Source organism: Ostrinia nubilalis, chromosome 9 (assembly GCF_963855985.1).
Source record: "Ostrinia nubilalis chromosome 9, ilOstNubi1.1, whole genome shotgun sequence".
Lineage (NCBI taxonomy): Eukaryota > Metazoa > Arthropoda > Insecta > Lepidoptera > Crambidae > Ostrinia > Ostrinia nubilalis.
Genome location: NC_087096.1, coordinates 16,426,627 through 16,451,326, shown reverse-complemented (window position 1 = coordinate 16,451,326; position 24,700 = coordinate 16,426,627). Strand labels below are relative to the sequence as shown.

Sequence of the window (24,700 nt, the reverse complement as noted above, 5' to 3'; positions counted from 1 at the left end):
CTACGATCAAAATTCAATAAATAAGCTATGTAAATACGTTTTTATTGCTTATTTTTATTCAAACTAGTATCTCGTTCAAAACTTTATGGCAAGACTTGGTGTTTATTATATTGTTAATGTATAAAAGTTTGAGTACAATTGTATCTATTGGAATTTATAAGCTAGTTTTTATGTTTAACTGTGATGATCTTGAGTTAAATAGGTTTCTAAAATGTCCTTATCGCTAGTAAAATTTTACTTATCACCGTTAGTTAATCATGAAAATCGTTGTTACCTTATGTAATAATATTTTAAATACTTTTATAATTTTCTCTCTTTAATTTTATATGATTCTTATACATAGTTATTTTGTGATCAAGTTATTATAGAGAAAACTATACATAGCCTAATACGAAGTGGTATTAATTTTGTCTGTCTAGATTCAGTCATATTTTAGTCCTTAGGGCGAATGCTAATGATTTACTTACATTATAATAGTGTTTGCTACAAAACATATCTAGCTCCTACGTTATAATAATTTTGTATTTAGTTTTCTCACAACGAATTAGCAATTAGCCAGTTATTGACTATCTCACTTTGTAATATAACACAGTATCGTTAATTTACTAATGACATTGTATTGTTTTCATGTACACGTATTATTTATTTTGTAGATTTTACTTGAGTGTTAGTTCAGAATCAACATTACAATGGAAGAAATTGGGCACCATAATCGTAATAGAATATCGAATAGATATTTGATTGATATAATAATGTATATTGAATGTATAAAGCCATATCTTTACTCATATTTGCTCAGATGTAGAGTCATTCAGATATATCAGAAATGGGCTTTAATTTCCTTTTTTTTGTTTCAGGCAAAGAATTGATTGCTTCGCGAGGTCGACGTTTTTACCTGACTGCACAGGAAGGAGGGTTATGTTTTTATTATAATAAATGATTTTTGAGTTCTGTATTATTTAAACAATCAAAGGTCAATTATATTCAGATTTGCCATATTGATTTTTCATACAGATTGGGATGTTTTCAGACATTCCATAAAACGAGAGGGTTGTCTCCTTTTTGTCATACTCGTAAATATCGGAAGCCTTACAAACACAGAAAGATTACAATTTTACTTTCGGCAACATTGCCTTCACCAATCAGGAAGTTTACCAATAGAGGTTTCTCACACAATAAGGTGACTATTTTAATTTATTGCCCTATCCAATAGTTACGTTCCATTCTTGGCATGATTAACCATAAGCCTTAAACTTTGCTTCACATAAGCAATCGATTGGCAATATTGCCCACTCCAATCAGGAAGTTTCGGGAAGTTTACCAAAGATGCTTCAAACAAGAAGATTTCCGTCGCTTTCATTGCAACATTGCCTTCAATAGTTGGGAAGTTTCTCAAAGCTGCTTCAAACAAGAAGGTTGCCGTTCTGTTTCAGGCCGCCGTTAGCCACTTTAGCCACGTTAGCCAGGTCACGCTTTCGTTGCAACATTGCCTTCAATAGTTGGGAAGTTTACTAATTGCCTCACACGAGAAGGTAACCATTCTTTTTTATAGTCCTATCCAAGAGTTACAACGTTTCCTTCTTGACATGGATAACATATTTTATGCCTTAAAGATGATAACCTTGCTTTACAAATCAAATCAATCCACCCAGATCATGAATTTTCGGGAAGTTTACCAGATGCTTCAAACAAGAAGGTTCCCGTTTTGTTTCAGACCGCCGTTAGCCACTTTAGCCACGTTAGCCAGGTCACGCTTTCGTTGCAACATTGCCTTCAATAGTGGGGATGTTTACTAATTGCCTTACACAAGAAGGTTCCCGTTCTGTTTCAGTCTGCCGTTAGCCACTTTAGCCACGTTATCCAGCCTAGGTCGCGTTTTCGTTGCAACATTGCCTTCAATAGTTGGGATGCTTACTAATTGCCTTACACAAGAAGGTTGCCATTCTGTTTCAGGCCGCCGTTAGCCACTTTAGCCACGTTAGCCAGGTCGCGTTTTCGTTGCAACATTGCCTTCAATAGTCGGCATGTTTACTAATTGCCTTACACAAGAAGGTTGCCATTCTGTTTCAGGCCGCCGTTAGCCACTTTAGCCACGTTAGCCAGGTCGCGCTTTCGTTCAATATTACCTTCAATAATTAGGAAGTTTACCAAAATTGCCTCACACCGTCACACGAGAACCCATTCTGATTTATAACCCTACCCAATAGTTACAAGGTTTCAATCTTAACATGGATAACAATATGCCTTAAAGATGACAATCTTGCTTTACAAATCAATCAATTGGCAATATGGAAGGAAGTCTCGGGAAGTTTACCAAAGTTGCCTCAAACAAGAAGGTTCCCGTTCTGTTTCAGGCCGCCGTTAGCCACTTTAGCCACGTTAGCCAGGTCACGCTTTGATTGCAACATTGCCTTCAATAGTGGGGATGTTTACCAAAATTGCCTTACACAAGAAGGTTCCCGTTCTGTTTCAGGCCGCCGTTAGCCACTTTAGCGACGTTAGCCAGGTGCGCGCGGCGGGAACGGCGAGTGACGAGTCGCCGCAGAGGCAGCACCAGCAGGATAAGGCCGGAGATCCCGATGAAGACGCCTGCTAAGTAGAAGGACAGGTCGTAGGAGTCCGTCATATCGTACACCCAGCCTGGAAGTGAGAAATTGTGGGTGAGTAAAATATAAGCCAGCAGTTACACTGCTAATGTAATTTAAATTGAAGAAGTCCTTAGAAATATTGCTACAGATTCTTCTTTTAGGGCAATGGACAATGTAGAAGACACCTAACAAAGGCAACTTCTCACTAAACAGAGGAAGAGGCCTGTGTTCGGCAGTAGACGTCTCAGGTCTAGAACGATGACACCTAGATTCTGAAACTTATCTAGCTACTTACACATGGGAGGGAGGCGATGTTCAGAAGTGGACATTTTAGTGCTGAAATGGTCAAGCAAGACAGGTGCTTATAAAGTCCAGCAGTTCACTCACCAGCTAGAGGAGGTCCCATCAGATTCGCAGCGCCTTGCATCAATAACAGAAGACCGTAGGCATTTGTAAACTTCTCCAGCGTGATCTGCTCCACCAGTATAATACTCGTTAGCGAGTAGTTAGCCGCGATGAACATCCCAAAGGCTCCAGCGGCCGCGCCTAAAGCCGCGTAGCCGGAGAGCAGCGACATGATCAGCGGAGGACTCATGCAGCAGATCACTCGCCGGCCAGAATACTCATCATCATCATCATCTCAGCCATAGGACGTCCACTGCTGAACATAGGTCTCCCCCAGTGCTTTCCATGTTGCCCGGTTGGTAGCGGCCTGCGTCCAGCGCCTTCCTGCTACCTTTATGATGTCGTCGGTCCACCTTGTGGGTGGACGTCCCACGCCGCGTTTTCCGGCACGCGGCCTCAACTCCACAACCTCGCTGCCCCATCGCCGGCCACCATACTAGCTGGCTAAAATTTACATCTTACGGCTAAAATGATGACACTTGACCTGTCAGCTGTCTAGTCCAGTAGAGCACTCGCCACTCACCAGGCAGCGTAGCTTCTTTCCCACTAGTTACCCATTGAGGACCTATGTCCAGCAGCATCTGATGACACCTGTAAATTCAACTAACTAGTCCATCAAATCACTCACCAGCTAAGGGCGGTCCCATCAGATTCGCAGCGCCTTGCATCAGCAGCAGCAACCCATATGCATTGGTAAACTTCTCCAGCGTGATCTGCTCCACCAGTATAATACTCGTTAGCGAGTAGTTAGCCGCGATGAACATGCCGAAGGCTCCAGCGGCCGCGCCCAAAGCCGCGTAGCCGGAGAGCAATGGCATGATCAGCGTGACCAGCCCACACAGCACCATGCATCCTGCGTACACCAGGCTCGCGTCTACGCACTCCCAGTCGCCCACCCAGCCCAGCAGGATCTGAAGTTATACGATAAATAATTAAAAAGTCGTCTGTGACTTCATTCTTCCCATCGCTTCATAGAGCGAAGTTGTTACTTTATTCACTCTTGCCTAGCCCGGATAATAGTGTGTATTTTAATTCAGAATTAAGTCATCGCCATAAAAAGAACGTTGCGTTTCTAGTGGGAGCATATTATACACCTTTTTGTACTACAATCAAATTTTATTTTTTTTACTCAAAAACAACCCTATTATAAAGATGTATGTAATGCTCCCAGGAACATAATGTCCCGGATTGAAAATATGTCTGGTAGTTTCCATAATTCCCTAATTATCAGCAATAACATTCCAAGAACACTACCAGAAATATTACCAATCTGAGGAATTACTAACCAAATACTAAATACTTCGAGAGTATAAAGATCATATCAGACGTATCAACTCGGAAAGGGATCAACACCGTATCGCCTGTCAACCGCGAGGCGAGGCGTGTACGTTACGGTGCGGATAAGTGTGCGTTGCAGTATGGAGTTTCATACAAAGAATACTGACCGCCTCGAGTTGATACGGTTACGATCCCTTTCCGGGTTGATATGTGTGGTACGTAAGGACGTAGCACAAGTGTAATTGGCCTCGGAATAAGTAACAATTCTTTGAAAACTGACTCAAAGAAAAACATCAACTCATTCCGTAAAACGTGTCACTTCATTATTCAAACATAAACATCATAAATCTGAGCAAACCTTCCTTTATCCTTCAGTCTACTTAACCCTATCTAAGTCTTCGTAAATAGTAGCCTCTTATCAAACATTATCTTGAGTCACTGTTGAGGCTGCCCTAATTAAGTCTCGATTCGTGACTGATAAGGAACTGATAACGGACAGACAGATTACGTAATAAATGTTAATGCACTTGACTGAGGACGGTCGAACTGACACGTTTTAGCTGTTTAATGATTGATAAATAAAGAAATTACATTACTTGGAATCTTTCTGCAAAAAGTGTGATGAGTACGACAACGCATACCATACAAAAAAAAGCTACAATCAAAATGATGGAGTAGTTGTCTATGTCGCCGATTACCTAAAAACTAATATTTATGAACCGGAATACATGTCTGATTGCAACTGTCTTGTTGTGGACTTAGATCAGAAGCTATCAATCATATGCCTATATCGTTCCCCAAGCTTTAAAAATCTAACCAATTTTATTGACTCCCTTAATAAATTACTAAATACAATTAAAACAAAATCGATAATCCTCACAGGAGATTTAAATATTGATACGCTCAACGCCGGCTGCAGTGATACGGCAGAATATCTCGATGTTCTAGCTGCAAATGGGTTAGTCCAAGGTATTACGATGGCAACAAGAACTCCATCGAACACCTGTCTTGATCACTTCATGGGCAAATGTCAATTTCCTTGGGAAACGGCTGTCTTTGAGGGAACAAATATTACAGATCATTCGCCCATTTTGTTTTATTCAAACAATGTCTACTATTCACATAAAACTAATGTACCAAAAATAAAATCTAAGTTAAATTACAACGCTATAGAAGCCTATTTGGAAGAATCTTCTTGGAAGGAGTATTACGAGAGCACTGATGCCAACTGGTGTGCGGAATACTTGATTAATCGAGTTCAACACGCTATCAGTAATTTTTCTGTCTCCATAGAATTATCAAAAAAACGAAATCCTCTCAAGCCGTGGATAACTGCAGGTGTTATCAGATCATTAGCAAAAAGAAACAGAATTCACAAATCCTTAAAAAAACAATACAATGATAGTTTGAAAATGTTTTATAATACGTATCGCAATTGGTGCACCAAAATTGTCAAAACTCTTAAACAAAAATATTATAAGATCCAATTGGCCAAAAACTTAAACAATGCTAAAGCTACCTGGAAAATTATAAAAGAAGTTGGTAATCTTAAACCCAAAAACCAATCTACTAGCAACCTACTTGGGATCAGAGACAATCCGACCGATTCACTTGATCATGTTAACAATTACTTTACATCTGTAGGAAACGATCTGGCAAATATTACCCTCAATAAACTTTGTGTAAATGAAACAGTACTAGCAAGCAAATCCAGAAAGAAAAATGGTCCATCCGAATCCATGTCTCTCTATCTAACAGATCATTACGAAGTTACAGCAATAATAAATAATCTTAAATCTAGTTGTGCCCCAGGCTGGGACAATATCTCAAACGAATTTTATAAAACTTGCAAAACCACCCTCAGTAAGCCCATAGCACATTTATGTAACATTAGTTTCACAACTGGTGTCTTCCCTGACATCTGCAAAAAAGCTATTGTTTCCCCTATTCATAAAACAGGTGATACCTCTAATCCCTCAAATTATAGACCGATTTCCCTTCTCTCATCTTTATCAAAAATAATTGAAAAACTGGCTGCCAAACGATTAATCAGATATTTAGAATCAAAAGAGTTACTGGCGCCTAACCAATATGGATTCAGAACAAAAACCTCTACTGAAGACGCAGTTCTTAAATTAACTTCCAAAATATATAACGTACTAGATGAAAAACAAAAATGTATAGGCATATTTCTTGACTTGCAGAAGGCTTTCGACACAGTCTCAATTCCAATACTGATTTCACGAATGGAGAATTTGGGCATCAGGGGAGTCACACTTGATTGGTTTTCTTGCTACCTAAGTGATCGAAATCAAATGGTTCGAGTCGAAGGGCAAATGAGCAATACCGCCTCATGTACCTATGGAGTTCCTCAGGGCAGTATCTTAGGTCCAACGCTATTCCTTGTGTACATTAATGAACTATGTAATATGCAATTACACAATGGTGAGTTATTGATGTTTGCAGATGATACAGCCCTCATATTTCATGGATCTTCATGGGAAAATGTCAAGCAATGCGCTGAAAGTGGCCTCTCAATGGTTACTACCTGGCTCGAAAATAGTTTACTCTCTTTGAACACAAGCAAAACCAAATATATCTGCTTTAGCATAACTAATTCCGGCCGGCCTGATGACACTTTCTCGATGACAATACACACCTACCCTTGTAATATAGAGACCAACACTCCTTTGCGATGTAATTGCCCCATTCTAATTCGTACCAATACCATCAAATATCTGGGCATCATGATCGATGAACACTTGAATTGGGAATCACATCTGTCACTTATTACCGGACGTATTAGAAAGTTAATGTTTGTTTTTAAAAACCTTAGAACTGTAGCTGATTTCCCTCTCCTGATTAAAATCTATAAAGCGCTAGGTGAATCTGTCTTGTGTTATTGTATCTGCATTTGGGGAGGATCTGCTCAAGTACACTTTCTCCAGCTTGAAAGAGCTCAAAGGGCAGTATTAAAAGTTCTCATGTCCCTGCCAATTCGACACCCCACAACGTTGCTCTATGAGAAAGTAAAACAACTAAATGTACGAAAACTTTTCATTTATCAAACCATACGTAGATTCCATAGTAATTCTGTTTTAATCACCCCTGATCCCGGCACTAGACTAAACCGCTGTAATGTACCATTCTTCAAAACCCAGTTTGCACAAAGATCCTACCAATTTCTAGCTCCCAGATTGTACAATATGTTACAAAATAAACTGAATCTCAGAACGTTTACAAGCAGACAAATTAAAGAGCCATTATTTAAACATCTATTAGCATTAAATGAAAATGATATTCGTCCCCTACTTACGCCCCTAAAATAAAATTAAATTACGCCCCTAAATAAAATTAAATAAAATAAAATTTAATTATTTAATCTTCTTGACTTTATCTATTCTTGGTTTCATGTAACTTACGTTACTCTATAAGAATACGAACAAAGTAAGAAACTTCTACACTCCCACACTATCACACACGTTACACCTTACACCTCACACCACCTACCACACAACTCTCACTCACCACACTCCACACTTTTAAATTATGTCTTTTCTAACATAATCAGTAAGAAAATAAACCTTATATTAATTCCTGTATTGCCATGTTAGTTTAGTTTAGAAGCATTCTTTCTATTGCGTTATTTTCGGTTTGAGAGGTGGAGACCTGGTGTCTTGTATTACAGGTTGTCTCAACCCATATCAAGCACCAGTCTTCACAACAAGTAATATTGTTTAAAAAATGCGTTTTATTGTTAGTATATGTAATTGGAAACTTACTTGTGAAGAAATTAATAAAGATTTATTTATTTATTTTATTTAGTAAGAGTTGAAAACGTGGTCTAATAAACAAGGCTGCGTTTCCACCAGAGATGTGAGAGGATGCGTAGCGCGAGGGATGTAAATGAAGCGGTTCTATTGGTCCTTTACAAACACATCTTATTTATCTGTTTTTTGTTTGTGGGTACGCGTGTAGCGCTCGGAACAATATTGTGGGATGAACTGAATTGTTTAATCGCGCGCAATCAATCATTCGATTGCACGAACCGGTTTTGCGAGCGTCGAGACACTCCACAACGCGTAACAATGTCACTCTTTACGAATATTACACATTAACACAATATTACTTTACTATTACTACACACTCACACACACCTATACAAACAGTTTTATCTTTTTATTAGTATTCTTTTCGTAGTCTTTCATCCTTACTGATTTCCCGCCTTTTGTATTTATCTGTGCACTAATATTACTATTTATGTATGTTTAGAAAATATTATGCAGCTTACTATTTTATTTATTTTACCAATGGTCCGTGACCCTCACTCGGCATGGGGCACACTGAAAACCAGCGCCGTGGCCTCGCTTGCAGTCCACTTTGATCACCTTATTGTCCTTTGATCACCCATGGATACAAGTCCACTTTGATCACCTAGGTGATCTTATCCATGGGTGATCAAAGGACACTAAAGTGTCGCCTGGCGTCCACTTTGATCACCTAGGTGATCTTATCCATGGGTGATCAAAGGACACTAAAGTGTCGCCTGGCGTCCACTTTGATCACCTAGGTGATCTTATCCATGGGTGATCAAAGGACACTAAAGTGTCGCCTGGCGTCCACTTTGATCACCTAGGTGATCTTATCCATGGGTGATCAAAGGACACTAAAGTGTCGCCTGGCGTCCACTTTGATCACCTAGGTGATCTTATCCATGGGTGATCAAAGGACACTAAAGTGTCGCCTGGCGTCCACTTTGATCACCTAGGTGATCTTATCCATGGGTGATCAAAGGACACTAAAGTGTCGCCTGGCGTCCACTTTGATCACCTAGGTGATCTTATCCATGGGTGATCAAAGGACACTAAAGTGTCGCCTGGCGTCCACTTTGATCACCTAGGTGATCTTATCCATGGGTGATCAAAGGACACTAAAGTGTCGCCTGGCGTCCACTTTGATCACCTAGGTGATCTTATCCATGGGTGATCAAAGGACACTAAAGTGTCGCCTGGCGTCCACTTTGATCACCTAGGTGATCTTATCCATGGGTGATCAAAGGACACTAAAGTGTCGCCTGGCGTCCACTTTGATCACCTAGGTGATCTTATCCATGGGTGATCAAAGGACACTAAAGTGTCGCCTGGCGTCCACTTTGATCACCTAGGTGATCTTATCCATGGGTGATCAAAGGACACTAAAGTGTCGCCTGGCGTCCACTTTGATCACCTAGGTGAAAGTGGAATAGACCTCGAATTCCATTCCCTTTTCATGTGAATAAACGATCAATAGTCGTCTCTAAAAGCTTTTCTAGTTCCGGCCGCCAAATGAGCATCACTCAACGACTTTTATCTCTAGTCGCTGCGACACACCAACACTATTAGTGGAGAATGTTCTGTGTGGATCGATTAACTAATCATGTTATGATAATGTATATCTTTTATTGACATAGTATCTTACATCTAGTTGCCATCAGCGACGAACCAAAACTTCGTAAGTATTTATAATACAAATTCATCATCATCATGATTTCAGCCATAGGACGTTAACTAAATATAAACCTCCCCCACTGATTTCCACAATGGCCGGTTGGTGGCGGCCTGCAACCAGCGCCTTCCTGCTACCTTTATGAGGTCGTCGGTTCACCATGTGTGGACCTTATTCAAATTACAATTTTAAATTTTTTCAAAAACCTTTCATCATAAACTGATTATTTCGGGTCGCTCCCGGGTCTGTTATGCTTTTTTTAAAAAAACGTCCTTTATTTGGAACCTCATGAACTCCCTACAACCCAGTCGAGTTAACTGCACACCTGGCGCCGTGACGTCACATCGACGTGCAGTGAGTGGTGTGCACTTGAGTGCGAGGGAGTCAGTTAGTTCGATCGGATTATACCTACAGTGGGCCACAGTTCCAGCTACCCATTTTTGTTTTTTCACTCGCTCTCATCAAATGGCGATTCTTTGCGATAGAACGAGACGACATGACCTAGAAGTGTGGCCTATAGTACATAATTATGATATGCAATAAAGTATTGAGTAAAACCACTCACCTCTCCGAACATGTTCAGGATCCCAATGATCGATATCAGCATAGACGACTGCGACTCGTTGAAGCCCATCTTCAAGGCGTTATCAGCTATATACACATACGGTACGTCGTACCACATGTATAGTAAGAAGTTGGATATCGCGAACACCAGGAAAGCCGGGTTGAGGAAGTGAGAGAAGTCCAGGACATCCACCACCAGGTCCCAGAAGTCCCATAGGCCGGCGTACCATTGAACCTGAAATTGACATTGGTGATTGTGAATTTGATGATCAATGGTCAATCTAATAACTCAAATGAATTGCTTGTTTTACTGCTTGGTTCACATTCAATGGACATTATTATCTTAACATCATAACATCTTATCCTAACTGACTGACTTACTGACTGACTGACTGACATCACTATTTCAGATCATATAGATCACAATCTATCAACGCACAGCCCAAACCACTGGACGGAATGGGCTGAAATTTGGCATGCAGGTAATGTTATGACGTAGGCATCCGCTAAGAAAGAATTTTACGAAACTCCACCCCTGTAAAACGGGATCCACGCGTACGAAGTCGCGGGCGGCCGCTAGTGTTAAATAGATATATTGTTTTAGTACTAAGTCCTAAGAAGTCAATCCTCCAATTGCCTTTGGTAAATAAGAGAGGGTCGTGCTCTATACAATGACTTGATAATGATGATGTTAATAAAAATGTCTCACCTTTTCCTTAGCAATAGTAGTCATCGAATTCCTGAAAATGTTTGGGCAGGACGAGGCTCTTAATCTGTAGCGGTTGATGTTGAGCATGGCGCCTCTGTACGTCAGCGAGTGCCGATGCAGCTTCAGGTCCTTCAGGAAGGCCGGCGGCTTCTTCGTGGACGCACCCGTGGCCGTCTGCCGTCGCAGCCACAAGGACATAGCAGCCTTGTCGCTGAGAGGGGGAGGAGCCGAGGTGTTATTGGTCTCAGGTGGCCTCGGGGCCGTCGGAGACAAAGCCCCCGGAGAAGTCACCCCCGGAGACATCAACGCTCGAGGCGGCGACTGCTCGTGCAGACGCCCACTGTCACTGAAACTTCGGGAGGGAAGCATCACGCCCGGGTAGTTCTGAGCCAACATGGCGTACGCCCGACCTCTGTTCGACATCAACTCGAACACTTCGAGCGACACGCCTTCGCCTCCCGTCATGAATGTTGGAAGATCTACCAAAGAACTGAATTGGGGAACAATCGGAGACGTCACCACTTCCACGTCCCCTGCTTCCGCCACTTTGGCAGACCCTGCTGCGCTACTCTTGCTGTCTGAAAAACTGTCAGCGGAGGAACCGTAGCGCTTGTTTCTTTTCCTCTCTCTTCTGCGCTTTCTTTCTCTAGCTTTCTCTGCGTTCATCGTCGTCGTCCAGGGCAAGTCTCTGAACAACATACCGCACACGGCTATGTTTAGGAATAGTCCGGCTAATATCAAAGTAGTTCCTCGCCACCCGTACTCGTCCAACAAGACGTACGTCAGCGGCGCGAATATGAAAGTCCCGATGCCGCTCCCACAAACTGATATCCCAGTTGCCAGAGAGCGTTTCTTGTCAAAATAATACGCTACTATCACTACTGCTGCTACGTAACACAAACTGAGGCCGAAGCCGGCCATGATGCCGAAGGTCAGGAACAGCGTCTCCATGCTGTCCACGAAGGCGGAAATGACGAAGCCGAGCGTCGCCAATATGGAGCCGAAGATGGTCATGCGGCGGCAGCCGTAGCGGTCCGTGAGGAAGCTGGCGATGGGCCCGGACAGCAGCGGCATGGCCATAAAGATGCCGGCGATCCAGGCCGTCTTGCCCTTGCCCTCGCCGAAGTACTCCAGGAAGTGCGGGAAGAACACGCCGAAGCTGAACGTGATCCCGTCGGCGATGAGGTTGACGAGGAAGGAGGCGAACACGACGACCCAGCCGAAGCCGCCGTCGGGCGGGCGGGCCTCTGCGATGGACACGTCCTCGTCGTCGGACGAGCTGGCGCTGGAGCTGGAAACGGACACGGGAGCGGGCGGCGACTGCGCGTCGAACTGCACGTGCAGCGGCCGCCCCTTGCGCGCGGCATTCTCACTGATCGCACTGGCACTGAGCGGCGCGCGGAGCAACGGCTCGCTCTCGGGTATGGAGGGAAGCGCGCGCGGCGCGGGCCGCGGAGTCTCTGGGTCGCTTAGGGCCTCCGCGGGCGGGGCTGCGGTATCGAGGGTTTCGCGGGGTCCTCCTTGGAGCGGCCGATGGTTCGCGCAGTGCGGCGGCGACGGGAGGCCCGCGCGGTCCATTCCGGCAGGGCGCGGCGGAACTGCGCTCGCAGCGGGTGCAGCGCGAGCTCACCAGTCCGCCGGGCTTCCATGCGGACACCACACCGCCGTGACCTCATGCTGAAAAAGACCAATTCAACTATTAGTACATTATTCCTGGACACCTACTGGATTAACTTGTCAGACCGTTGTTAAGATAATGAAACTGATTAGGTTTGGAAATAGATTTGTCTGTTAGATGCTTTTACATGACCATGACTCATAAATTATTGACCAAGTTCAAAACTGGTGGTACGCTGAGAGTTATAATTTCTGCTGACGAATCTAGCTGTACATCAGAAAAAATCTACGTAGCATTCGTTACGGTATACCTCAAAGCATTCGTGAATACTCGATAGGTACCACACATTTCACACATGTTATGTATTAGTCATCGAGTTAACCAAATACAGGGCATTTTGAGTACCTACGTCAATGACATCGTCCCACCTATCCTAGACAAGAAGTTTCTATCAATCAAGTCAATGTGCCTCAGACAGGACACCCCACAATGCCTCCGAATCTGCAGCGGACGTTCCAAGTGTTAAATCGTCGGACGCTCTGCATCCACGTCGCTGGTGATTGGAGGACAATGGGAGGCCGGTGGCCATTGTCAGGTATTTATAGCTAAGGAAACATTACGAGATGCTTGTGCGAATATTCTCAAATGTCTTACGATGTTGGGGTATCATTCATTCAAGTACTAAAACATCAGATAGGAAGACGAATCTGAGTAATTTTATTCATTATTTTACTTTATTTGTTTTAGTCGATTTATTCATCATTTTATACAGCTTTAATTACAGATGGTGTATCTGGTAAGTTTCAAAGAGTATTTAGAAGTTCCCATCAAAAATCATTGCGAAAATACGCTCTCTCTATATTTTACGAACGAATATTTGTTTGTTTGTCGAGCAGTAAAGAGCAAACTGTGCTTGTTGACAAAATGTCGTTTGTTCCGCTAAGTTTCTAATTTGAATCTTTATATGATTGTAAATAATGTCTAGGAGAGGATGATGTACGATGTTTGTTATTATGATACAAAACAAGTAGATTACAAGAGCTTTTTTCATGTCGACTTAATTTAACAGAGATACATGTTCGGAAAAGTAATAACATTCATCTGTATGACGTGTGGTATGTATGAGGGCTATTAATGAGGGCTATCGTTTTTATACTTAACAGTTGGCACCCCTGGCGATTGACAGGACCTTACTCTACAGTGGCGCCATCTTGATGAGTGCAATTGCGATAGTCCTCCTACCACTTTAGCGCTCACCAGTTGGTGCCACTGTCTTCGCTACTAGCAAGTGACAGGACCTTACTCTACAGTGGCGCTAACTGGTGAGCGCTAAAACGATAGCCCTCATTAGAAACTGAATTGTTTTTTAAAATAACCACGCTTTTTATAAATTGCAGTATAGCGCTTAGTCAGTGCCTGAGGTATGTGAGCGGCGCGGGAGATTGACATTGACATACTATGACGTGACAGCATACAAATCTGAAGATCTGAAGTCTCGCTGACCTTTGATAAAGATATTGAGGATTGACTATTTGACCAGAGATAGTTTCATCCAAGACGCGCCCCACCATTCTTCCGCTAATGTTTGAGTGTTATCGGTACACGCCAAATCATCCATGAGTGCACACGCACACTACAATAATGACGCTCGGATTGCTCGGATCAAACTCCCCGCACCCCGCGCTTCGCTCGACCAAAAATTGGTGGGGCGCGTCTTGATAGATGAAACGATCTATACCAGGCACTGGACTCGGTTAAGTGCTAAACCTTAGTTAAGTTTTGACGTGACTTGTCTACTCGTAGATATTATAGACAAAACATGTAATACAGATGGAACTATGGAGCAACCCAGTGCACAATAACGTGAACTAATATACGAGTACACTGCGAATCCAGCTAATTAATTAATAACCGTCATGATTCCAGCATTACTGTGACTGCAGCGACACAGCAATGCAGTATCAGGAAATGACACCGACGAACAATAGATCTAAGCAATCGACACCTAGACAATCTGAGAATGAACAGTCTAGCGTATACGACTCGCAAATTCTTACTGATGAGCTGTCTAATGACTCCATCGTATCTCCAGATGTATTGTCTAGAAGCCTGGATTGTACACTTAACAACGCTGCAACGCTACAAGATATCAAACAAACACTGAAAGATATCAGCATGGAACTTCAAAACACACAAAAAAACTTAGAAATTACGCAAGAGGAGCTTGATAACAAAATACTAGAAAATTCTGACTTAAATAGGCAAATTGATAAATTATCAGAAGAAATTATTGTTCTAAAATCCATATGCAAATCGACTCCATCGTCAAACATTACATTTGGAACTGAAAAGAAAAAGAAAAGACGTGCTACATGGCTTCCAGAAGTACTAAGAACGTTCACCCCGCCACCCACCTATAGAGAAGGTAAAATGTTCCCCCTAGAAAAAGTGCGAACATTGGAACAGCAAATCATTGACTTACAAAGTGAACTAAACAACGCCAAATATGAGATACGAGAATTAAATAACCAAATCAGAAGCCTAACCAAGTCATTTCCTAACACCTCACATTCACACTTCAGTCACAGATTTGGCATAGAGGAAGAAACCGTATCAAATGCTACAATTAACAAGGATGAAGGTGTAAACCCCAAAATATGCATTATTAGCAACACTCGCCGCAGTGAGCTATCGAAGGCCATAACAGCAAACTTCAAGAAATATGATTTGTGTCACTATCGAATGCCTGGAGCCAACATACATCAACTAATAAACAGAATTAATAGAAAACTTGTTGACTATACTTATCAAGATTACTGTATATTATTTTTAGGGGAAACTGATTTTAATGTATCAAAAAATTATAAAAAAATAGTTGAACAATTACGTAAGGAACTACTATCTGTGCAACACACAAATATCATACTTTGCCTGCCTACATTTAAACTACTCCACCAAGCTAATATTTACAATCAAAGAATAGAAACATTCAATGAATTATTATACTTTGATAACTTAAAATATGAATACTGCTACATATTAGACTCAAATAGAAATTTAAGTTACTTATATGATATGTTCTCAAGTTATTCTGGCAAAATTAACATGCGAGGTCAAAAACTTATATTGTATGACATAAATAGACTTATTGCAACTATTAACACAGCATACTTTGAACAGGGGGAGGATTTCTCCGACTCAAAAGTAATGACCCTTCAGGAAAATGTAATTGAGTCAGAGGAAGAAAATTCCTTTCGTTCCTTTCGTTCTAAAAAAGTGTAATAGCATGTCCCAAAACTCAAAGTGCCAAAATAGTGTAAATATTCTTTCCCATAATTGTATAAATATATTTCACCAGAATATCTGTGGCCTACTCAACAAAATAGATCAGCTATCTGTTCAAATAGAAGAGCTATATTCTGCTGGATATGATTTAGATGTAATATGTATAACAGAACATTTCATGCTCAATGAGGATACAATCAATGTGTCATTGTGTAATTTTAAATTGGTCGGATATTACTCTAGAGATAGCCGGAGAGGAGGCTCATGCATTCTCGTTCGCAGAGAACATGAATGTAGAACCATCGATTTAAATAAATATTGTATTAAAAGTGTAATAGAGTGCTGTGCTATAGAGCTTACACTATCCAAAATAATTATTGTATGTGTATATAGACCGCCAAGTTCTGATTTCGACCTATTTTTAGAAAAATTGACTCAATTGTTAGACTATCTGTGCCATTATAATAACAAAAAAATTGTACTATGTGGAGATTTTAATATCAACATTTTGAACAAAAATAAAATGTGTATAGAGTTTGTGAATTTACTACATAATTATAATCTCAGGTTGCAGATTAATCAACCGACTAGACCTAGCAGTCAAACATGTATAGATAATTTTGCAACTAACATGTGGCGCTGTAAATCAGAGGTATTAGATCTTAACTTATCAGATCATACAGCACAACTGTTAAAATACCCTGTTAATAACAAATTTCTGATAAACCAATGGCGCATTAAGAAACGAGATTTGTGTACAGATAACGTGAAAAAATTCCGTGATGCTATAGGCAGTTTGAGCTTTTCTGAACTATATAGAATCACTGACACTAATGAAGCATACAACTACTTTTATGAGATAGTACGTCTATTCTACGATCTATGTTTTCCTTTTAAATTTATCAATATAAAAGCTAGAAAAAAGCAGAAATGGATTTCTCGAGGCATTAGGTTGTGTAGCAAAAATAAAAGAAAAATGCTTTGGCACTATAGGAAATCCCCAACTTTAAAGAACAAAGAGCGACTACAAAACTACACAAAACGGCTTAAAAAAATTATTAACTTGACACAAAAGAGTCAAAACAATCATACCATAAACTCATCACAAAACAAGACTAAAGCTACATGGGCCATCATTAATAGAAACAAACATAACATACCGCGGGAAACTATTAAAGCTGTCCATAATGAAGGCAAAATTGAATCGAACCCCATTGACATTGTAAATGCACTTAATAATAACTTCATTGACCAAATTAAAAACACATCAAAATTGACATCAAAAATTAACAAAATTGACATTTTAACTCAATCAAACATAAACTCTATTTTTCTTACACCAACATCCAATCTTGAAATTCGTAATATTATATTGTCTCTTAAAAATACAGCTAGCGTAGGCTATGATGATATATGTACGGCAGCAATGAAATGTTGTGCTGAATATCTTGCCCCAGCTCTATCATATATTATAAATCTGTGCCTAAGTCAAGGAATATTCCCTGAAGCCTTTAAGACCTCTATAATAAAGCCTGTCTTTAAAAAAGGCGATAGAACTAATATGGTTAATTATAGACCTATAGCTCTTATACCTGTACTGTCAAAAGTCTTTGAAAGGGCAATATACACTAGAATTAATAATTTTTTTGAAAAACACAATGTATTCACCTCACATCAATACGGTTTTCGACAAAACAAATCCACAAATATGGCCATACATAATTTATTGAAACTCGTAACTGACTCTATAGACGAAAGGCAAAAAATATGTGCAGTATTTATGGACATGTCAAAAGCCTTTGATTATGTCAAGCACGACTTACTATTACATAAACTTCACCACTATGGCATACGTGGAATTGCTCTGAATCTGATAGAATCGTACCTTAGTAATAGAAAGCAGCTCACTACTATGAAAAACATTGAAATAAACGAACAAATGCCACTAGAAAAAGAATATCAGTCCCAGTGTAGAGATGTAGAGTACGGTGTTCCACAAGGAACGATACTCGGTCCCCTCTTATTCATAATATACATCAATGATTTGCCGACCTGTATCAAATATCCTATGACTTTATTTGCCGATGACTGCACAATTTTAATAAAATGTAAAAATATTTTGACATATGAAAATGAAATTACCATGACTCTTAATAATGTAATTGAATGGCTTGACATGAATAATCTTAACATAAATATTGACAAAACAAAAATAATTCACTTCCGACAATATACCCAAACACCTAACTTGACTATACGGTGCAATAACCAAATTGTAGAATCAGTTGACTCTACAAAGTTCTTAGGTATACACATAGATTATCAAACAAGATGGACGACACATATTAACGACCTGTGCACACGCATCAACAAGTTTGTATATGCATTAAAAACACTATCCAGAATAGCAAATCTAGAAACGGTACTAACAGCTTACCACGGATATGTCTCATCTATTTTAAGATACGGAATTATTTTCTGGGGCAACTGCACTGATAAACTGCAAGTTTTCAGAGCTCAAAAGAAATGCATCAGAGCTATAAAATCCTTGAAGTGGAGGGACAGCTGCAAACCACACTTCAAGGAATTAAAAATACTAACTGTACCCTCGCTCTACATTTACGAGACTGCGGTCTTTGTCAAGAGAAATCTACATCTGTTTCCCACTCTATCCAGTAGACGTCTTATGCACACTTTAAGCGCACCAACTTGTCAAACCGCGTTAAAAAGGAAAAGCTTTTACTGTATGGCTCCTAAAGTTTATAATAAATTGCCAAAAAAGTTAAGAGACGCCAGCTTGAACACTTTTCGAAAAGAACTATTTACCCTTTTAATAAGAAAATCATATTATACATTAACTGAATATTTGACTGATACTAATTTGTAATATAATTTTGACATGATAGTTTTGTAAGCATTAAATTTAAATTCTAAAAATTGACATTGAATTATTATGTTATGTAACTATTAATTTTTTTTTGTATCTTTATATGGGACTTATAATTTGTATGCCACTCATAGGCCAAACATAGAGCTCTACCCATTATTATGTACCACCTGATTTATACATTTACCTATGTTTTACAAATAAATGATTTGATTTGATTTGATTTGATTTGACTGTTTCATTCCACCACAACTGAATAAAATATCGGCAACAGCTGCGTACGGCAATCCGATAAAAGAAGATTGATATTACTGCTAGCAATGGGGACAATAATAAGTAAAATTGTGGACTTATGTGTGATATTTATAAATAACTAAAAATAACCGATTCACTTTACGGATGGACGGACGGATTAGCAAGCTGAAGTGGCAATAGGCAGGGCACATAGTACACAGAACTGACGGCCGATGGGGCAGGAAGGTTCTGGAGTGGAGGCCGCGTACCGGAAAACGCAGCGTGGGACGTCCACCCACAAGGTGGAACGACGACATCATACAGGTAGCAGGAAGGCGCTGGACGCAGGCCGCTACCAACTGGGCAACATGGAAAGCATTGGGGGAGGCCTATGTTCAGCAGTGGACGTCCTATGGCTGAGATGATGAACCAATTCACTGACCATTATGGGTTCGAATCCCGCTGATAGCATTGTGCTGGACACAAACTCATGTACCTATCATGATTACTACTTCCGATGCAAGCTGCTTTAATTGTCTAGATAGAGCGATCATAAATCGATCGAATCGATTCCGAAAGAAAAAAAAATGTAAACAAATATTCTTATAGTACGTACCTACATCCCACATACATTTACTTCCACCGAACGTAACGCAATATCTAACCTTACAGTACCCTCGAGTGTCATAAACCCGACCTTTTACTTCCAGTACCTACGGATATTCAAGATAGGTATATGCCAAATTGACACAAGGAGAAAAGGCCAAAAGTATTACAGATATACTCGTACTACAAATCACCAATGATGAAATACTAGCTTTCCGCCCGCGGATTCGCCCGCGTGGAATTTTGTCTGTCACAGAAAAACCTCATCGCGCGCGTCCCTGTTTCAAAAACCGGAATAAAAACTATCCTATGTCCTTTCCCGGGACTCAAACTATCTCTATGCCAAATTTCATCAAAATCGCTTCAGTAGTTTAGGCGTAAAAGCGTAACAGACAGACAGACAAACGGACAGACATAGTTACTTTCGCATTTATAATATTATAGTATAGAAGTATAGACTAATCTAAATTAAAAAATGGGTAAATAGCATCTTTCTAAAACCATTGTGGGAAATGTGATACAAATAAACTAACAAAAATAAGTAAATATTCTCTTCTTTCACCGATGTGGGTAATATTTCCCCAACAAAAATTAATGAGGTTAACTTCTTACAGTAAACAAGCTGTACTTAGTTGGAAACTCCTACGTTTACTTAGCAGTTTGCTATTGTAACTAATCTTCGGATTATACGGCTTAGGAAACCATAATAAATTATGTAACATCGGAATAACAATGGAACGGAAGGAAGATATTATTATTCCTCGCTGACCTTTAAGATACTCGTATTATCCCTTTTTGGAATAAAATTTTATCTTAATCCCTTTCAGTGAAAGCATAAAATTTCAGAATGGATCCATTTAAAGTCTTACTTCTTTACAAAATAAAATGACACCTATTTCCAAAAAAATATGAAGACAAAAATGAAGAAATCTGGAATGATTTGACAAATGATATTTTTATAAAACAAATGGGCAATAAAGTACAGATAGGCATATAGATAGAAGACAAGAAAAGAAAAAGAACGAAAATCACGAAATAAAAAGATGCAGAAGGATGCAGTTTTTAGGTATTAAAAATAAATAAGTTATTTTATGGTTGAGTGTGTTTTGATTGGGAATTAGATCGATTGGATCGAGTCACGTATCGAATAGTTGATCGGACGTCTCCAATCGATTACATCGATTTACTTTCGAAGCACCTAATCCAGTAATTAGGTGGGCAGTGTTGATTGAAACGAGAGTGCTCATTAGCTGGCGATTCACTTAATTATCGCTGTATAGCGAGTACTTCGTTAACAGGACGCTGGGAGTAATAAGGCTTAATAAAACTCAATAATTGATGACTTCAAACTGATTACTGCACTAAGTCAGTACTAAAAGTCATAAAAGTCATTTATATTCTGCAAATACGCTTCTAAATGGACCGACGACCTCACAAAGGTAGCAGGAAGGCGCTGGATGCAGGATGGTATGTTACCAACCAGTCACGCTATGGAAATCATTGGGGCTAGTATGTTTAGCCCCGATGATTTCCATAGCACAGGCGGCTTATGTTCAACAGTGGACGTCTTATGGCTGAAATTATGATGATGATGAGGCTTTTAAAAACCGATTTTAAACGTCCCGTATTATATTAACCCTACAACTGCTCCGGGACAATAAATTGACCAGTGCTGAGAAGACGCAGCGCAAGAAACTCAGTACTGAACATTTAGTTCAACATAGTGAACAGGCTTATCATCCAATCAAGCTTTGATTTTATCTTTATCGCCTTTGATTAACATTTAAAAAAATACTAGAGCAGCCGAAAAATCTCCAGGCTTAACCAACAGTGGCGCTCTCTAGCGTAAATTCTTAATAAGCAGCACCGCAGCATGCCAACTACCTCATAAATATTCAATGTTCAGCGCTGGACAGAGCCCTCATTACTGACTGTGAATAAAAATGCTAATACAGACATTTGATCACTGAAAGAGAAAAGTTTTTTTCTCGATAAGCAATAGCCAAACATTCTCAATTTCAAAACTACCGCCACTAACGAGTTTCAAAATTCTACCTCTTTAATTTTGATAAATTGATGGCCAGACAAATAAAGCATGAATTTATTATGAAAATAACTTCATTAACTACCAAATATACCCTGAAATATAACTCAATCGGACCGAATGAAACATTTCATTTGTCGACTGATAATAAATTGATGTCGAATTAACACCGATACAGTTACTAAGTGATTTATTGCAATGGATGATAGCCATTAATAATGTAGCTACAAATTTCCTGTCAGAACAATCAGAGCAATCAGTGGAAAGTAAACAAAGATAAGCTTATTATAACAATACAGTAGGTTACAGTTAATATAAAATATATTGGGTATAAAGATAATCAAAAAGGTAGTGCTGACATTGACAAGGATGAAAAAACTTATACCCTACTAGCTTTAAAAGCAGTACCCTAAATAGAATATTAATTTCAATTTTGTTTGAGCTTCAAACAAACCGCCTGTAAAGAACCTAAACCTTCACAACCCAACACAATCCTCAGCTTGTTCATCCCACAGCTTATACGAAATTCATAAAGAGATCCTGAAAATCTGCCAACGCAGACTGTGGGCCATTATAAAAACATAACTTCGCGTTACAAACTCACTTTCTTTAACGTGCGGTTTGGACTGCCAAGTGTGTTTCATTTTCTTACACGAATGAAGGATTTCACTTGGAATAAATACGGGATAAGACAAGCGAACTGAATCACTGGTAAAAGCGGACTGAGAGATAATAAAATGAGTGTACAAAATAGAGAATCTACATATAACTACGTAGCTACATGGTTCACTTTCAATGTAGCTGCCAAATGACCAAAATAACACCGAAATGCGAATAATTACCTCAATTGCGAAATAAATGACCGAGAAAACCAAATAATACACTATGAGTTTTATAATAGTTTTTGCACGAAAGTCATTGCCAGGAATTTTCACCAAAATATAGAATCCAAATGTAGCACGTGCAACAAACATAATGTGCTAGGGTTGGTGATCTCTATGACGGTCTCAAATCAGCTGATTAATTTAAGAATTTCATCGAACTTGCCAAGTCTCCCATTCAAATGATAGACGCTGATTCATTCTCAAATCATAAAAATACTACCACAAGTCTTCGTCCTAAGCAGTCTTAATGTTCTTCGGCTTGTTTTTCGCGCATTGACTTTTAATTTGATATGCAGACAAGGTGGGGTGATATATCAACCCTGATCATGTGTAAGCAGTGACGCTCGGCGGCTGGCCGCACTCCAGAGAGATGCGTCGTTTACGTCAGGCATATAAATAATACCAATGTTTGGCAACATTGGCCACGCGTCTGTACAGATGACTCCGAAAATATCTATCCAAAAATTTTCCTTTCCAAACGATTGATTATGAAATAAGATTTTTTTTTAAATAAGTTTGACTGTGCGTAGAAAAATGCCGTGTCAACGACTGATCGCCCAGACTAGTCGTTTGGGAAAAACACATTCTTTTCAGTCTGGAATTTTGATAGACATAATTTGAGAGACAAACAACATGTACCTACCAAAGATATTGCGATATGAAAAAATATTGTTGCTGACGCATTTCGAAGAAACATAAAACAGTTCGTATTTTAATATAAAAATTAAACGGTTAGAATAAGGCAGATAATAATCGCACTAAGTCCACGGTGACATTTGTATTGAACAAAAAGGGAAAAAATTAAACAAATAAGACATTCAATGACGCGGATCAACAATGATGAATGGATGGATCTGACTGAAACAAACCATCTGAAACGAACCCAAATCTACAAACAAGATACAAATGAGTTCTCTGATCTATTAAACAATTCATCAAAGCGGCTACATTTCCACGCGTAGTCAGAAAACAACACAAAGTACATGCAAAAATAATTGGTTTCTGCGACTGACAGGCTTCAGCGGCACTCGGGTACAAACCCATTACGAAAAACAATCACCTTTTAGTGAAAAACGCAATTGTGGAGCTACAGCTCGTCCGGTTGCCTGGGCACAATTATAGTTTACAATTGGATTTTGAAACAGAAATTTATAAATGAGACTATTCATTTAGTTATGATGAGTGACAGCATAAACTCTAAAAGGGCCCAACAAAATATACTCGTATTTGGAAATGTTTCTGGGTCTAAAAGAAAGCAGATATTATTTTCTTTTTGGGTCGATAACAACTATGAGAGAGAAACCTAAAAAAGGAAGACCTAAGGAACATTTTCTTATTCCTAAACTACTTAGGAAAACAACTCCACAAACCATTTCTGAAGAACAATGTTTCTATTGAAAGATTCTCCCCCCTGGCGTTATCAAATCATCTTGTTACTGTCTTATCTGGTCTTAGGCCGGCGCCCGGCGCGTGTCGTTATTGTCTTAAGCCCATTATCCACTTGTTGGGGACCAACAGGACGTGGTTGGACTCGTCAGGACCGTGAGCGATGACAAGTTGGCTACTAATCATGTCCGTGTCACGAGTTGACCACATTTCATTAAAGTTAGTTTGAAATAAAACCGTATCATCATTTTCCTTATCAGAGCACAGTGTGTTTAATTAATCTGGTAATATCGATCGAAAAATGGAGTCTTGTATTGTTTTACTATCACAAACACAAACTATCACATCTTGGCAATTATTCGATAGGTAGGACTATTATTCTAGGGTCACTATTTCTGACAACAAAATTCGTGATATAATGACAAAGTTGGATTTAGATTCAACGCAGGTTGATCTTTTCTAAGATCCTTCAATCAATAGGATCAGCAACAGGGTCTACCTGATTCCACCCTATGATAACATCGTAAGGTAGCAACAGCTATTAGAATAAGAAAGTCATTCCGTTGTTGTTTACCTGTTGACTTCCTGTTGACGAATGGCTGCCAACTTTTATGTCTCTCACTCACGTCATACAAAAACACTTTCAAAATCTATAAAATTTACATCCATAATGTAAAACTTCTTGTTATACGAATTTATACTAGAACCTAAGAGCTTTAGATGGTTCG

The 24,700-nt window shown here is 39.6% G+C and overlaps 1 protein-coding gene across 3 annotated transcripts in view; it reads right to left on the bottom strand.

Moving 5' to 3' along the window:
• Positions 1–1,272: 1,272 nt before the first annotated feature.
• LOC135074740 (monocarboxylate transporter 14-like) overlaps positions 1,273–24,700 on the bottom strand; it is an 88,753-nt gene continuing 65,325 nt past the window's right edge. For 2 of the 3 annotated variants that reach the window (XM_063969107.1, XM_063969108.1), the window contains exons 2-5: positions 11,029–12,705; positions 10,321–10,554; positions 3,622–3,904; positions 1,273–2,640 (exon numbers count right to left, since the gene is read on the bottom strand). In XM_063969107.1, coding sequence (XP_063825177.1) covers positions 2,444–2,640; positions 3,622–3,904; positions 10,321–10,554; positions 11,029–12,606 — 2,292 coding nt within the window. In that variant the 5' untranslated portion in view covers positions 12,607–12,705 and the 3' untranslated portion in view covers positions 1,273–2,443. Of the gene's footprint in view, positions 2,641–3,621; positions 3,905–10,320; positions 10,555–11,028; positions 12,706–22,306; positions 22,408–24,700 lie in introns of those variants that run through there. The other variant, XM_063969109.1, reaches the window with a different exon arrangement.